This window comes from Pan troglodytes, chromosome 3 (assembly GCF_028858775.2).
Source record: "Pan troglodytes isolate AG18354 chromosome 3, NHGRI_mPanTro3-v2.0_pri, whole genome shotgun sequence".
Classification (NCBI taxonomy): domain Eukaryota; kingdom Metazoa; phylum Chordata; class Mammalia; order Primates; family Hominidae; genus Pan; species Pan troglodytes.
This window is the reverse complement of record NC_072401.2, coordinates 83,620,873-83,635,385: the sequence shown is the minus strand read 5'-3', so window position 1 is coordinate 83,635,385 and position 14,513 is coordinate 83,620,873. Positions and strand designations below refer to the sequence as shown.

The window sequence follows — 14,513 nt, the reverse complement described above, 5'->3', positions numbered from 1 at the left end:
GAGTGAAACTCCATCTCAAAAAAAAAAAAAAAGAAGAAGAAGAAGAAAGAGATTAAAATTTTGATTGTGCTGTATGCTTTTGTGTGATGATCTTTAAATTTGTAACTTTCCAATACCCTAAGCCAAAATCATAAGCATAGAACTTGCAAGGAGCTGAATTTTTCTGCCTAAGAGCCTAACTGAATTTTTTTAAAGCAAAATTTCTTTGTTACATGTATATAATGCTTAGACGAAAAAGAAAAATTTCCTGGAAACATTTCACAAATTATTTTCACAAATTTGTTTTCACACATTTCATATACATAAGGTATTTCATTCTTGATCTCTCCTTATATAAAATAAATAAGATGCTCAGCTATTGAAGTGGAACTATTATGTCAGAGGGTGATTAAAATGGAATGTGTTTAGAATGTCAGCACATTTTCACTTCCAGATCAGACATTTAGTAAAGTAATTATTTAGCATCTACTCTTTGCAAAGTTCTGTGCTAGTGTATAAACAAACGAATAAGGCACTGTTTTTGTCCCAGAGCAGCCAAAAGTCAGCTTGGGTAACAAGGATAACCACATGAAAGCAAGATCTAATGGCTAGAAAGAGGAGGTCAAAGGAATGAGTGATGACTTCCAGGTGGAGAGGAATAAAAAATGCCTTCCTGAGATGTGGGTTTTGAGTTAGGCTTAGTGAGTCAGGTAGGCACTCCATTAAGTGCAAAATGAAAGGTGAAAAGCAAGCAATTAAAAATGAAAGGGAGACTACAGCTAAAGGCACAACTGATCTGGTCTGTTCTTTTGGTCCTCTTTGTAATATTGGGCTTGAAACCAACATTTGTATTTGGCTTCAGTATTCAGTATTCAGGTTTATAGATTGTCACGGAGTAACTCACGCTTCGTTATGTCCTGTTGATACAATTAAGGAAAATAATATATGTCATATAATAGAGGTCTAAGTAGAAAAATTTGCTTCTGATATAGTAAAAAGTAGGTTTTGTTTGTTTTGTTTTCTACCTGAAGTTGTGTTAGAGAATATCTGGTATGCATTTAGTATACCCAGTACTAAATGAACTCCCACTGAACTCAGTATACACCACTGAACTCCCACTACTAAAGAAGTCGGCAAGACCTGGTTCCTATTAGGCATCATGATAAGAACATGCCCATGCCTGTGTCTGTGGGCCTTCAGCTCTCTGTCAAGGAATCATCTCCCTTCCCCTCTTTTAGCAACCGCCAAGAGATGATCTTGAACATGTGCCAAGAGGTGCTAGTTTTTGGTAAACCTCCAAATGACATTGGAGAGAGGAAGAAATGTAGTTATATTAATCATTGCTGCCAGACTGACTGGTTTCGTATCCTCAATCTACCACCTTCATGCTGGCTGATTTGGGGCAAATTACTTAACCTCCTGTATTCTTGATCTGTTTAGGGAAAATAAAGACACTGCCATATGGGTTGATTGTGATAATTAAATGAGTTATTAGAAAGCGTTTTGCAGAGAGCCCGAAACATAATAAGCACTAAATTGATAGATGTTAATATTGGTGTAATTACTATTCATTGAATGTCTAAGTATGTGCCAGATATCATATACAGATATGTGAAAGATATGGGCTTCCAAATACATTCACTTAGTTAATCCTCATGGACAGAATTAGTCCCATTTTACTCATGAGAAAGCTATCTAGAGAGGTTAGATAACTTCCCCGGGTTATACTGGTCTTACTGGCAGAGATGAGTTCCAACCCAGATATTTCAGGCTTCAAATCCTGTGCCCCACACCCTCATCATGCTGCCTCCTACAACACTTTATTTTGGGCCTGGGAAATCAAACCCAGTCCTCCTGTAGAGAAGGGAGGGATTCCTTTACCACCATCCACATCAGCAGGATGACTTGTGGCCATGAGGCAGAAAGGAGGGTGGTCTCAGCGAAATGCCAAGGGAGCTGTCTGCCTCCCTCTTTCCCATGACAACTATCTAAGGAATCACCACAGGGCCATTTTCAATACCCTGATTTTTCCATTCTAAAATGGATCATCAAAAATATAGTTTATTTAAATTGAGTTAGTACTTAAGAGCACTGTTGTATCTTTTCTTCATTACTAAACTCTAGGGGGCAATTTACTCCAAAGCAGTAAAATAACAAAGGTGCTTCACAGCAGCATAGTATAATAACTGTCTTCCCCAGTTTTTGTTACAAGCTTATTTGAGCACTTGCACTTTTCCCTCCTTTCCTGGGAGCCAGTCCAGTATAATGTTCGATGTGTGTCTATTAAGTAAAAATAAAAAGGCACCTCTACACTATTATGTTAATATGTTCTACAAACTCTCATGGCCGTGAATCCTGAGTATCTAAAGGTTGAGTTCAGTGACATTTGAGGACATGCTGGCAATCAAGTAAGGGCCCAGACAACACCAGTGTGATGACCCCTGAGACAGAGGTAGTCCTGTCTCACACCCTGGAAGTTGGGGTGTTGATGTGTGGCTTCCTGCCATCACCCTAATGGCTGACAATGTCCTTTCATGCCTTCCCTGCTTCCCCAGGGCAGCCAGGTGGAAGCCATGGTTACTACTAGCTCCTCTTAGAACCTCATTTATCCTAGCCACTAAAATGGTTGAATGAGATGAACAGGAAAAATTGTTTTTCTCCTGTTGCTGAACAAGGGTGATGTTCCCCATATAGTAGATGAGACAGTAGAAGGCACCCTGAATAAAGAGGATGGGTGTAATTGTGGGGATTGCTTGTGTACCAGCTGCAGGAAAATGTGCTGTTAATAATTAAACATTTGGCAACAAACGATTTTCAAAAAATGTTTCCAAAGGGCCATACGTAATAATGAGTTTATAGGAATCCACTGAAGTTATTGTTGAACTGAATCTCCTTGGTAACCAGAAAGCAACTTACCATGCATGAATCAACTGTGCCAGACTCATAGCCAGCACATATCATCCGAGTGGTGATGGTCTTCATGTCAAAGTAGGACTGACAATGTTCCAGAGAAATAATGCGGACCTCTCCCTCTTGCAGCTTAAATGGCACTGAATTTTTAAAAAATAAGAATATATATGATGATAAAATGACTCAAAAGTGAGGCTAGTGAGGCTAGCCAAATATGAAATGCAAATATAATATAAATATTTTTATACCAAGAGAGGCATATTCTTTACTTGAAATCTCATTTTAAAGACATGGCTGGTTTGGAATCAGAATTTTCTAGTTAGAAGCGTTCATAGCAATTATCCGGTGAAACTCCTTTATTTTATTAATGAGGAAACCAAGGCCTAGACTGGTTAAGTAGGTTGGTTCATCCTTACCGTATGCTACAACCAAAGCAATAGCTACTACAAAGAAAAGAAAAAAATCAAGCCAGAGCTCTGCTGGCTGCCAGATAGGAGGCTGCCAGCTCGGCGTCAGCTCAGCATGATAGTCCTGCTCTGCTAAAGTAGAGAAAACCTGTTTAATCTAACAGGGAAGGGTTGTCCTATTCTTGATGAAAAGAATATGCCTCAATATGTGCCCCAGCAGCCATTACTTGATGTAAGAACCTCTAATCCTAGAGGATATGACAGAGAGATATCGAAAAGCACAAAGCCATCCCTTAGTATTGACAGAGAGAATATGTGAATTCCATCTTGCTTAAAAGTTCTTGAAGAATGACAATGGATTTCTTGAAGCAAGACAGCATGAATCTTTCACTGTTTAGCCATTCTGCAAAATTATACACACTGTTCTTCTTTTAAACAGTGATGGTGAAGCACTACTGGGTACCTTATTGGAAGAAAGAGCCATTTTTAGGAAAATCAATGTGATGCAGACAGTGGATGTTTCACAGGTTGTCAAAAGAATAAGAACAATAGCTAACATTTATTGGGCACTAGTGGGTCTCATTGCCTTTAATCTTTACAATACTCCTGTGAGTTAGGTAGTTGCTATTTTTTTTCCATTTTATAGTAAGCTTGAAAGTTATACAGTCAGATCAGTCAGGTCTTTCTGACTGAATTCAGCAGATCTTTGCTTTTTTTTTTTTTTTTTTTTTGAGACAGGGTCTCATTCTGTCACCCAGGCAGTGGTCACTTGCTCACTGCAGCCTCCACCTTGGCTCAAGAAATCCTTGGCTCACTGCAGCCTCTACCTTCCAGGCTCAAGAAATCCTCCCACCTCAGCCTCCCAAGTAGCTGGGACTACAGGCACACACCCCCATGCCAAGCTAATTTTTTTTTTGTAGAGACAGAGTTCCACCATGTTGCCCAGGCTGGTCTTGAACTCCTGGGCTCAATTCATGCTATACTACATGTGTGGAGTGTGCATTATGTTGCACTATTGCTCTGAGTTCAATATGGATATTGTAGGAGGAATATAAGCAGAAACAATATCAAGCATAGTCTGCTCTTAAATTACAGAATTAATCATAGCTTTGAAAAAAAACAGATGCATAGGAATGGTGACAGCATGTCTAACATTGCCTTCAAAATTGTTACATGTGAGTTTTTTTGAAAAAGTCATTGACTTCTGCCTATTGAATTTCCTTTCTATTCTGTAATTGATGAAATAGAAAAGAAACTCAACGTAAGTCAAACCTTATCTGACTAAATTTTAAGAAAAAATTCCTTCAAATATACAATTTCTAAGGCCAATAACAGAATGCCAATATACATTATTATTCTTGAAAGCCATGGCATTATACTTGATATGGACAGAGTAGGCAGCACTTACAGTTTTTTTTTTTTAAGTTTCAGGTGGGTGGATCACCTGAGGTCAGGAGTTTGAAACTAGCTTGGCCAACGTGGTGAAACCCCGTCTCACTAAAAATACAAAAAAAAAAAAAAAATTAGCCAGGCGTCATGGCACATGTCTGTAATCCCTACTCGGGAGGGTGAGGCAGGAGAATCACTTGAACCTGGGAGGTGGAGGTTGCAGTGAGCCGAGATTGTGCCACTGTATTCCAGCCTGGGTGACAGAGTGAGACTCCGTCTCAAAAACAAACAAACAAACAATTATTATTTCTAAATTAGGTCAAACTGAATGAGAGAGTCCATTGTAGGGGTTTAGAGTAAATACAGAGTACACATTTTAAATTTCTATGTGTTTTATATGTTAAGTCATCTACAGAGCCAAACTATTTTAATCAATTTAAATAGTCAAATAGCAAATCAATGTACTTTCTTGAAGGACTTATAGTTTGTACTACAGATGTTGATAAGACCAAATCATAACATAGAATTGGAAATATGACCATGCAGCTTGACTGCAGAGATTCCCAGTGACTGTCTCTATCATTGGGCTATCTGCAGGCAGATAGAGAGAGTCCAAAGCACAGTTCAGTGACAGGTCTCCTCCTGCCACAAGGAAGCTCCAAAACATTAATAGTAGCTCCTGGAGAGAGATTCTGAAGTGTGGAGAGGGATTTTTGAGATTGCATCTGAGCTTGGCCAATTTAAATGCCATGGTTCATTATTAATGTCTATGATTTGCACAGCAGATGAAGTGTGACACATCGCTAAGTATTTACCATTTGTGGCTATATTTTTGTAAGAGAAAATGGGAAATTATGGCCAAAAGCTACCTAGCTTTTGGGTCTGGGTACTGGGTCTCATTCTGTTACCCAGGCAGTGGTGAGATCTTGGCTTACTGCAGCCTCCACCTTCCAGGCTCAAGAAATCCTCCCACCTCAGCCTCCCAACTGAGGAACACAATGTTTCTCAGGCTCCTGAAGATCCTGGCTGATATGGTTTGGCTGTGTTCCCACCCAAATCTCATCTTGAATTGTAGTTCCCATAATCTCCACGTGTAATGGGAGGGATCTGGTGGGAGGTAATTGAAACATGGGGGGCAGTTACCCTCTTGATAGTGAGTTCTCACGAGGTCTGATGGTTTTATAAGGGGCTTTTCCCCCTTTTGCTCAGTACTTCTCCTTGCTGCTACCATGTGAAGAAGAACATGTTTGCTTCCCCTTCCGCCATGATTGTAGGTTTCCTGAGGCCTCCCCATCCCTGCAGAACTGTGAATCAATTAAACTTCTTTCCTTTATAAATTACCCAATCTCAGGTATGTGCTTATAGCAGCATGAGAATGGACTAATACACTGGCTTACTTTTATTGCCCATGTGGCCCCAGCCTGTGATATAGCAATACGTGTCAGGCTCTAGCCACTGCTCCGGGTTGGGCAAGCAGACAGGCCGGACGTAGCCAGTCTCATTGATGTCTTCACTCAGCTCAACGATGCTGATGTCATAGTCCACCACTGCTCGACTGTAGCGGGGATGCAGGATGATGGTCTTCACAAAGCGTGTCTGCATGAACACTGATGGATGGTCTAGATTGTTGATGCCAAGCACCACTTTCCAAACTGCAGCATTCTCTCTCCTAAAATTATAATTCAAGAGCTATTGGCATCTTAAACTCTAGTTTATCATGTGAAATTCACATGTAATTTTAAAACATTTTATTTATGTAAATAATGGCCATTTTCATGCCCACCTCTCAATGTATTCATATAAGTGGCATTTATATAATAGCCTGAGTGATTAGCAAATAAGTATTATTGTTGCAGAAAGCATAGCTCATGATTCCTGAATGGGGCTAGTCTTTAACATAAAACTTCTTCAGTTTTAAAGGCAGGCAGAGTTAGTTACTTGCTTCACAGAATGAGCAAGATAATGAAAAGCTATGAAGAAGAGAGAGGAGCAAGAGGAAAAGTGAAAAAGAAGAAGAGGAAGCCAAGACTAAGATATTCCTCCAAGAAAGAGCAAGTGACTTGAAGAAATGCCAGGGGAACCTCCCACAGATTTCCAGCTCAGGGCTTAAAAAGGTCACCCACAACCTCCAATGGTCATTCTTATACTCCACTGTTTTTGAATACTTGTCAACAATATTTTAGTCGATTCCTGCCTTAAAACACTTTCTTCACTTGGCTTCCAGGTCTTGCCATGCTCCAAAATTTCTTCCAATCTCATGGACCTTTCCCTCTCAGTCTTTTCTTCTGGGTTCTCCTCTTTGGCTCTCAGTCTCCATGTTGAAATGCTCTGGAATTTCACTCTCAGCTGTCTATTCTCACTCCATACTCCCTTGATTTCATCTAGTCCAATGGTTTTAAATCCCACCATACCCTGGTGACCCCAAATGTATATCTCCAGCTCTATCCTTTCCCTGAGCTGCAAACTTAATGTTCAATGGTCTATTTAACACTCTCAGTTGGATGTTTCAGCCAACATTTATTGAGGGCTCACCATGTATGCCACAGTATTTAAGAATTCAGGATTCAGTTTACAGGAACTTAATACTATAATCAACCCAGGTGAATCTTCTCCTTTTCTTACACCCAACACTGAATGCATCAGCAAGTCTTTGCCAATCCTGCTTTCAAATATATCCCACATCTTACTGTTTCTCCCTCCTCCATGGCTATAATCCTAATCTAAGCTACTCTGAACTACATGGACCATGCAATGGCCTCCCAAATCATGGTCCTTCTTCTAATCTTAGTCCCTGTAGTCCATTTTCCTTACTATCAGGATATATATTGACTATATCCTCTATATTAGTCAGAGCAATATTTTAAAAATAAAATTAGATCAATCCATCTTCTGCTCACTATTCTCCAAAAGCTTTGTATCACACTTGAGACAAATCCTAGACTCCTATCCCTGGCCTCTGAGGCCCTACACCATATGCTCATTCTCAACCCAAAGACTTTCTTGCTAATTTTGAACATGCCAAGAGCATCCTCCACTCAGGAGCTATTTCCCTTGATGTTCCCCCAGCTCTCACATGGGTCCTACCATTACTCCTTCTCTTCATCCAGGTCTCAACTCAAACATCATCTGCTCAGAGCTGTTTCCCCAGCCAACCTGTCTCACCCTTACTCTGCCCCCTTCACTCTACTTGACACTGCTTTACTTTTCTTCTCATACTATCCATTGATATCAATGACATTGATATAACCATTTGTCTATTCTCTGTCTTGGCCCCTAGAATATAGTTATCTCTGTGAAGGCAGGGATTTGGCTGGTCTTTTTCACTGCTTTATTCACAGGGCTTGGTACCTGGCCTACAGTAGGTCCTCAACAAGTACCTATTTAATGATGGCTCAATGAATGTTTTTGACTCTAACCACAAAGTCAAGGTCTGTTCTTCATCACTCCCTCCATCCCTTCCTTCACTCCCAGTCTCTCCTTCACCAGAGTGGTCAGGATCAAAAATGTGGACATTTATTGGACCACAGTGTTGGGGCAAGGGTAGAGCTTTAATTGTGGGCATTTCCTTATACTCTGGTAATGTGAGTCAGCCACACTACCACTGTTCCTGCTTGGGAGCTTGTGATCAAATCAACTAAAGTAGGTTGATTTGACCAGCTAGACCAATTGTTTTTCAACCCAGGCTGAACACTGAATCCTCTGGGAGCCTTTAAAATAGTGATTCTCTGGGCATCACCCCATATCAATCTAAACAGAAGCTCATGGACTGGGGCCTGGGAGTCTGTATTTTTAAGAGCTCTCTAGGGAATCTTAGGCAAAACCCCACCCACAACCCTTCTTTTCTTGGCACGCCTTTCTTTACCATCAGCATGGCAAAGATTCGAAAGGCTGAGATTTCAAGGGAGTTAGGAAGGAGGAGCCAAGGTAGGCACTCACTTGGTTTTTAGTATTGTTGGATACTTGGGGCAGACTCTACTAACAGACCCCCTCTATATAGTCATGCATGTTGTCCTTTTTCCATTAAACAAATAGTAATTTCAGGGATATCAGAGGAACAGACATCATTCAGTGAATAGAGAGATAGAGATATATAGCAATTTTCTCTATGCCAAGCATTGTGTTAGGGATTACAAGAATAAGCAAGAAAAGCATGATTCCCTGCCTATACAAACATTGTAATTGAGTGAAGGTAGACAATTAAATGAACAATTAGATTAAAATGCAGGTAGTACTATCACATGAGCATTACAAGATAATGTTACAGAATAATTTCTTTTTTTTTCTTTTCTTGAGTCAGGGTCTCGCTCTGTCACCCAGGTTGGAGTGCAGTGGCATGATGATAGCTCACTGCAGTCTCAACCTCCCAGGCTCAAGGGATCCACTGGCCTCAGCCCCCCACCAAGTAGCTGAGACTACAGACACACACCACCATATCTGACTAATTTTTTTTTGGAATTTTAGTAGAGATAAGGTTTTGCTGTGTTGCCCAAGCTGGTCTTGAACTCCTGAGCTCAAGCAATCCTCCCGCCTTGGGCCTCCCAAAGTGCTAGGATTGCAGGTGTAAGCCACCAAGCCCAGCCCAGAAGAATTATTTTTCATTAAATAAAGCTGTCACTAAAAGAACATGCTTTTCTTATCCTTCCTTCCTTCCTACCTTCTTTCCCTCCTTCCTTTCTTCCCTCCTTCCTTCCTTTTTCTTTCCTTTTTTCCTTCTTTCTCTTACTTCTTTCTTCCTTTCCTTTTTTCCTTCTTTCTTATCCTTATTTCTTCCTTCCCTTCCTCCCCCTTCTCTCCTTTCTTCTTTCTCTCGTTCCTTCCTTTTTCACTCCACAGTAATAAGTGCATTACCATCTGAGAAGTTCAATATGTATTTGTGATTCTATTGTTTCAGATACCTGAAATCAAGCAATAATTTATTTCAAATTTCTGACTACTTAATAGCTTCTTGCCCTTGAATAGCGTTACTAAGTTTTGGCTGTGAAAAACATTCATCCACATGCTTAAATCATAAGCAGTATTTTGAGTAATCGAACATTCCAAATTATTTGTAACAAAATTGAATAACATCAAAATTCTGGACTTAATTACTGTATTGAGATTAATGTAATTCTAATTATAAAAAATTAGTGTCAATAAAACTGCTAAACATTAATTTGTACCCAGTAGTCTCTTGTTACATAAGCTATTGGCCTTAAGGTATAGACAGGCGGATCACGAGGTCAGGAGACCGAGACCATCCTGGCTAATGCGGTGAAACCCCGTCTCTACTAAAAATACAAAAAATTAGCCGGGCATGGTGGCGGGTGCCTGTAGTCCCAGCTATTCGGGAGGCTGAGGCAGGAGAATGGCGTGAACCCGGGAGGCAGAACTTGCAGTGAGCCGAGATGGCGCTACTGCACTCCAGCCTGGGCAACAGAGTGAGACTCCACCTCAAAAAAAAAAAAAAAAAAAATTCCACCAAAAGAAAAAAAATGTACACAGGAAATTCACATAATTTTTTGTGTTCAGTGATGACAGTGTTCTTTTCTTCTTTTTGTTATGAGTATATTGTGAAAAATAATGTCTCTTTTGATGTCTTCCCTCCTGTCACCCCGGGTATGGCAGAAACCAAAAACAGAACAAGAAAAAACCCAACCTGTTGTTTGAAAGAGTCTCCTGGGGTGAAGGAGATGTACATACATGGTGATTGTTACATTAAGCAAGTGCTAAAAAGAAGGAGTCAGGAGTAATGGCAAAGACAGCCCTGTGTCTGGGTAGAAGCAAAAAGAAGGAGGACAATTTCAGGCTACATGAATGCCACATGAGTTTAGTATCAGTTCTAAAGTACGAATTAACCAGATGTGGTGGCGTGCACCTATAGTCCCAGCTACTCAAGAGGCTGAGGCAGGAGAATCACTTAAACCCTGGAAGCGGAGGTTGCAGTGAGCCAAGATCATGCCACTGCACTCCAGCCTGGGCTACAGGGCTAGACTCCATCTCAAAAAAAAGAAAAAAAAAAAGTACCATTGGAGAAACACATGGAAACAGACTCTGATCGTATGACTATTTTAGTAAAAACCATTAAATTATGGCCAGGTGCGGTGGTTCACACCTGTAATAACAGCACTTTGGGAGGCTGAGGCGGGCAACTCACCTGAGGTCAGGAGTTCAAGGCCAGCCTGACCAGCATGGCAAAACCCCGTTTCTACAAAAAATACAAAAATTAGCTAGGTGTGATGGCAGGCACCTGTAACCCCAGCTACTCAGGAGGCTGAGGCAAAAGAATCACTTGAACCTGGGAGCTGGAGGCTGCAGTGAGCTGAGATCGGCCATTGCACTCCAGCCTGGGCGACAAGAGCAAAACTCCATCGCCAAAGAAAAAAAAAAGAGCTAAATTAGGCTACCAAGAAAAGAAAGCCAAGTATAGCAGCTGAAAATCTTCAGTTTAAAGGGAATTACTTGCCATTTGGCTGTCAAGCCTCAAAGCAGCAGCAAGGAGAGCTGGCACATCCTTAAAGAAGTTTGTGCAAAGAACTTCAGACTGTGAGAGGAAGGAAGCAGGCCAAGGTGAAGCCAGGTGAGAATCCACCAATCCCAGGGAAAACAACTGAGGAAGATGTTAAAACACCTTATTCTTCTTTGTCCTCACTGTGGTTAGTATTTTATTCCTTGAAATCACATTTAGAGTCTAATTTGCTTCATGTTTACACTATTGTTTTAATAATAAATGTACTTCATAGACAATATTGAGCTTGTATGATTTCAACTTACAATTCTTCAATTATTAACTCTAGAGAAAAAAAAAAAAACTCAGCCACTTACATATGTCAGACACACTATAGCATCCAGAGGAATTTATACAGAATTGCAGGCACAATGTCTCTGGAGGCAAAAATCAGTCTCTTTGGTTTGCAATTTGCCACACTCAGCTCTAGTTTAGACATGAAATTTTTCACTCAATTCAGCTAGTCAAATTTAAAGATTTCTATCTTTATCTTTTCTTAGGAGTGAAAAATTTCCCTTCTCTCACCCTCTCTGACTTTGCTTAGAATATCTTATATTTAATATTTTTCCTGTTTAATAAAGTTAATATTATAATTAACAACTATGATAGAAATGTATCTATTTTACAAGACTTACTCCAGAAATAGCATAGCTAAGTGGTGATTTGGAGATCATCTGAAGGTTACCAAATCTGCACTAAATAAAGAAATACCACACTATGGCATCATTGCTGTTCTACAAATCTTAGGAATCTCTTACTTTTAATATTGTGCTCTGTCCTTGGCATTTCATTTTTATTATTTATTTTTTTTTTTTGAGATGGAGTTTCACTCTTGTCACCCAGGCTGAAGTGCAATGGCGCAATCTCAGCTCACTGCAACCTTTGCCTCAGAGGTTCAAGCGATTCTCCTGCCTCAGCCTCCTAAGTAGCTGGGATTACAGGCACCCGCCACCATGCCTGGCTAATTTTTGTATTTTTAGTAGAGACAGGGTTTCACCATGTTGGCCAATCTGGTCTTGAACTCCTGACCTCAGGTGATCCACCCACTTCGGCCTTCCAAAGTGCCGGGATTATAGGTGTGAGCCACTGCACCCGGCTATCCTTGGTATTTTTTAAAAATTATCTGTAACAGGCAAGGTAAACGGATTTTTTTTTCTTCAACTGTTATTTTAAGTTCCGGGATACATGTGCAGGAAGTGCAGGTTTGTTACATAGGTAAACGTGTGCCGTGGTGGTTTGCTGCACAGATCAACCCATCACCTAGGTGTTAAGCCCAGCATCCATTAGCTATTCTCCATGATGCTCTTCCTCACCCACCGCTACCCCCAACAGGGCCCAGTGTGTGTTATCTCCCACTATGTGTCCATGTGTTCTCATCATTCAGCTCCCACTTATCAGTGAGAACGTATGGTATTTGATTTTCTGTTCCTGTGTTAGTTTGCTGAGGATAAGCCTTCCAGCTTCATCCGTGTCCCTGCAAATGACATGATCTCATTCCATTTTATGGCTGCATAGGATTCCACGGTGTATATGTACCACATTTTCTTTATCCAGTCTATCATCGATGGGCATTTGGGTTGATTCTATGTCATTGTTATTGTGAATAGTGCTGCAATGAACATATGCATGATGTATCTTCATAATAGAATGACTTATATTCCTTTGGGTATATACCCAGTAATGGGATTGCTGGGTCAAATGGTATTTTTGCTTCTAGATCTTTGAGAAATTGCCACACTATCTTCCACAATGGTTGAATTAATTTACACTCCCACCAATGGTGTAAAAGCATCCCTTTTTCTTCACAGTCTTGCCAGCATCTGTTGTTTCTTGGCTTTTTAATAATTGCCATTCTGACTGGTGTGAAATGGTATCTCATTGTGGTTTCGATTTACATTTCTGTAATGATCAGTGATGTTGAGCTTTTTCTCGTATGTTTATTGGCCACATGAATGTCTTCTTTTGAGAAGTGTCTGTTCATGTCCTTTGCCCACTTTTTAATGGGGTTGTTTTTTTTTCTTGTAAATTTAAGTTCCTTATAGACTCTAGATACTAAACCTTTGTCAGATAAATAAATTGCAATTATTTTTCTCATTCTGTAGGTTGTCTATTCAATATGATGATAGCTTCTTTTGCTGTGCAGAAACTGTTTAGTTTAATTGGATCCCATTTGTCAATTTTTCCTTTCGTTGCAATTGCTTTCAATATTTTTGTCATGTAATCTTTCCCTGTGCCTATGTCCTGAATGGTATTCCCTAGGTTTTCTTCTAGGGTTTTTGTAGTTTCGGGTTTTACATCTAAGTCTTTAATCCATCTTGAGTTAATTTTTGTATAAGGTGTAAGGAAGGGGTCCAGTTTCAAATTTCTGCATATGGCTAGCCAGTTCTCCCAGCACCATTTATTAAATAGGAAATCTTTTCCCCATTGCTTGTTTTTGTCATGTTTGTGGAAGATCAGATGGTTGTAGGTGTGTGGCCTTATTTCTGGGTTCTCTATTCTGTTCCATTGGTCTATGTGTCTGTTCTTGTACAGTAGTACCATGCTGTTTTGGTTACTGTAGTCTTGTAGTATAGTTTGAAGTCGGGTAGGGTGATGCCTCTAGCTTTGTTCTTTTTGCTTAGGATTGTCTTTGCTATATGGGCTCTTTTTTGGTTTCATATGAATTTTAAAATAGTTTTTTCTAATTCTGTGAAGAATGTCAATGGCAGTTTAATGGAAATAACATTGAATCTATAAATTACTTTGAGCAGTATGGCCATTTTCACAATATTGATTCTTCCTATCCATGAGCATGGAATTTTTTTCCATTTGTTTGTGTCCTCTCTGATTTCCTTAAACAGCAGTTTGTAGTTCTCCTTGAAGAGGTCTTCACTTCCCTTGTTAGCTGTATTCTTAGGTATTTTATTCTGTTTGTAGCAATTGTGAATGGGAGTTCATTCATGATTTGGCTCTGTGCTTGCCTGTTGTGGTGTATAAAAATGCTAGCAATTTTTGCACATTGATTTTGTATCCTGAGACTTTGCTAAAGTTGCTTATCAGTTTAAGAAGCTTTTGGGTCAAGACAATGGGGTTTTCTAGATATAGGATCATGTCATCTGCAAACAAAGATAATTTGATTTCCTCTCTTCCTATTTGAATATCCTTTCTTTCTTTCTGTTGGCTGATTGCCCTGGACAAAACTTCCAACATTGTGTTGAATAGGAGTGGTAAGAGAGGGCATCCTTGTCTTGTGCGGTTTCCAAGGGGAATGCTTCCAGTTTTTGCCTATTCCGCATGATATTGGCTGTGAGTTTGTCATAAGTGGCTGTTATTATTTAAGGGATGTTCCTTCAATCCCTAGTTTA

General features: G+C 39.9%; 1 protein-coding gene across 3 annotated transcripts in view; it reads right to left on the bottom strand.

Annotated features, from left to right (window-relative positions):
- The window catches only part of CORIN (corin, serine peptidase), a 251,514-nt gene that overhangs the window by 3,336 nt on the left and 233,665 nt on the right, over window positions 1-14,513 (bottom strand). For all 3 annotated transcript variants that reach the window (XM_001153181.7, XM_009447950.5, XM_063808926.1), the window contains 2 exons: window positions 6,083-6,354; window positions 2,896-3,029 (listed from right to left, as the gene is read on the bottom strand). In XM_001153181.7, coding sequence (XP_001153181.1) covers window positions 2,896-3,029; window positions 6,083-6,354 — 406 coding nt within the window. The remainder of the gene's footprint in view (window positions 1-2,895; window positions 3,030-6,082; window positions 6,355-14,513) is intronic.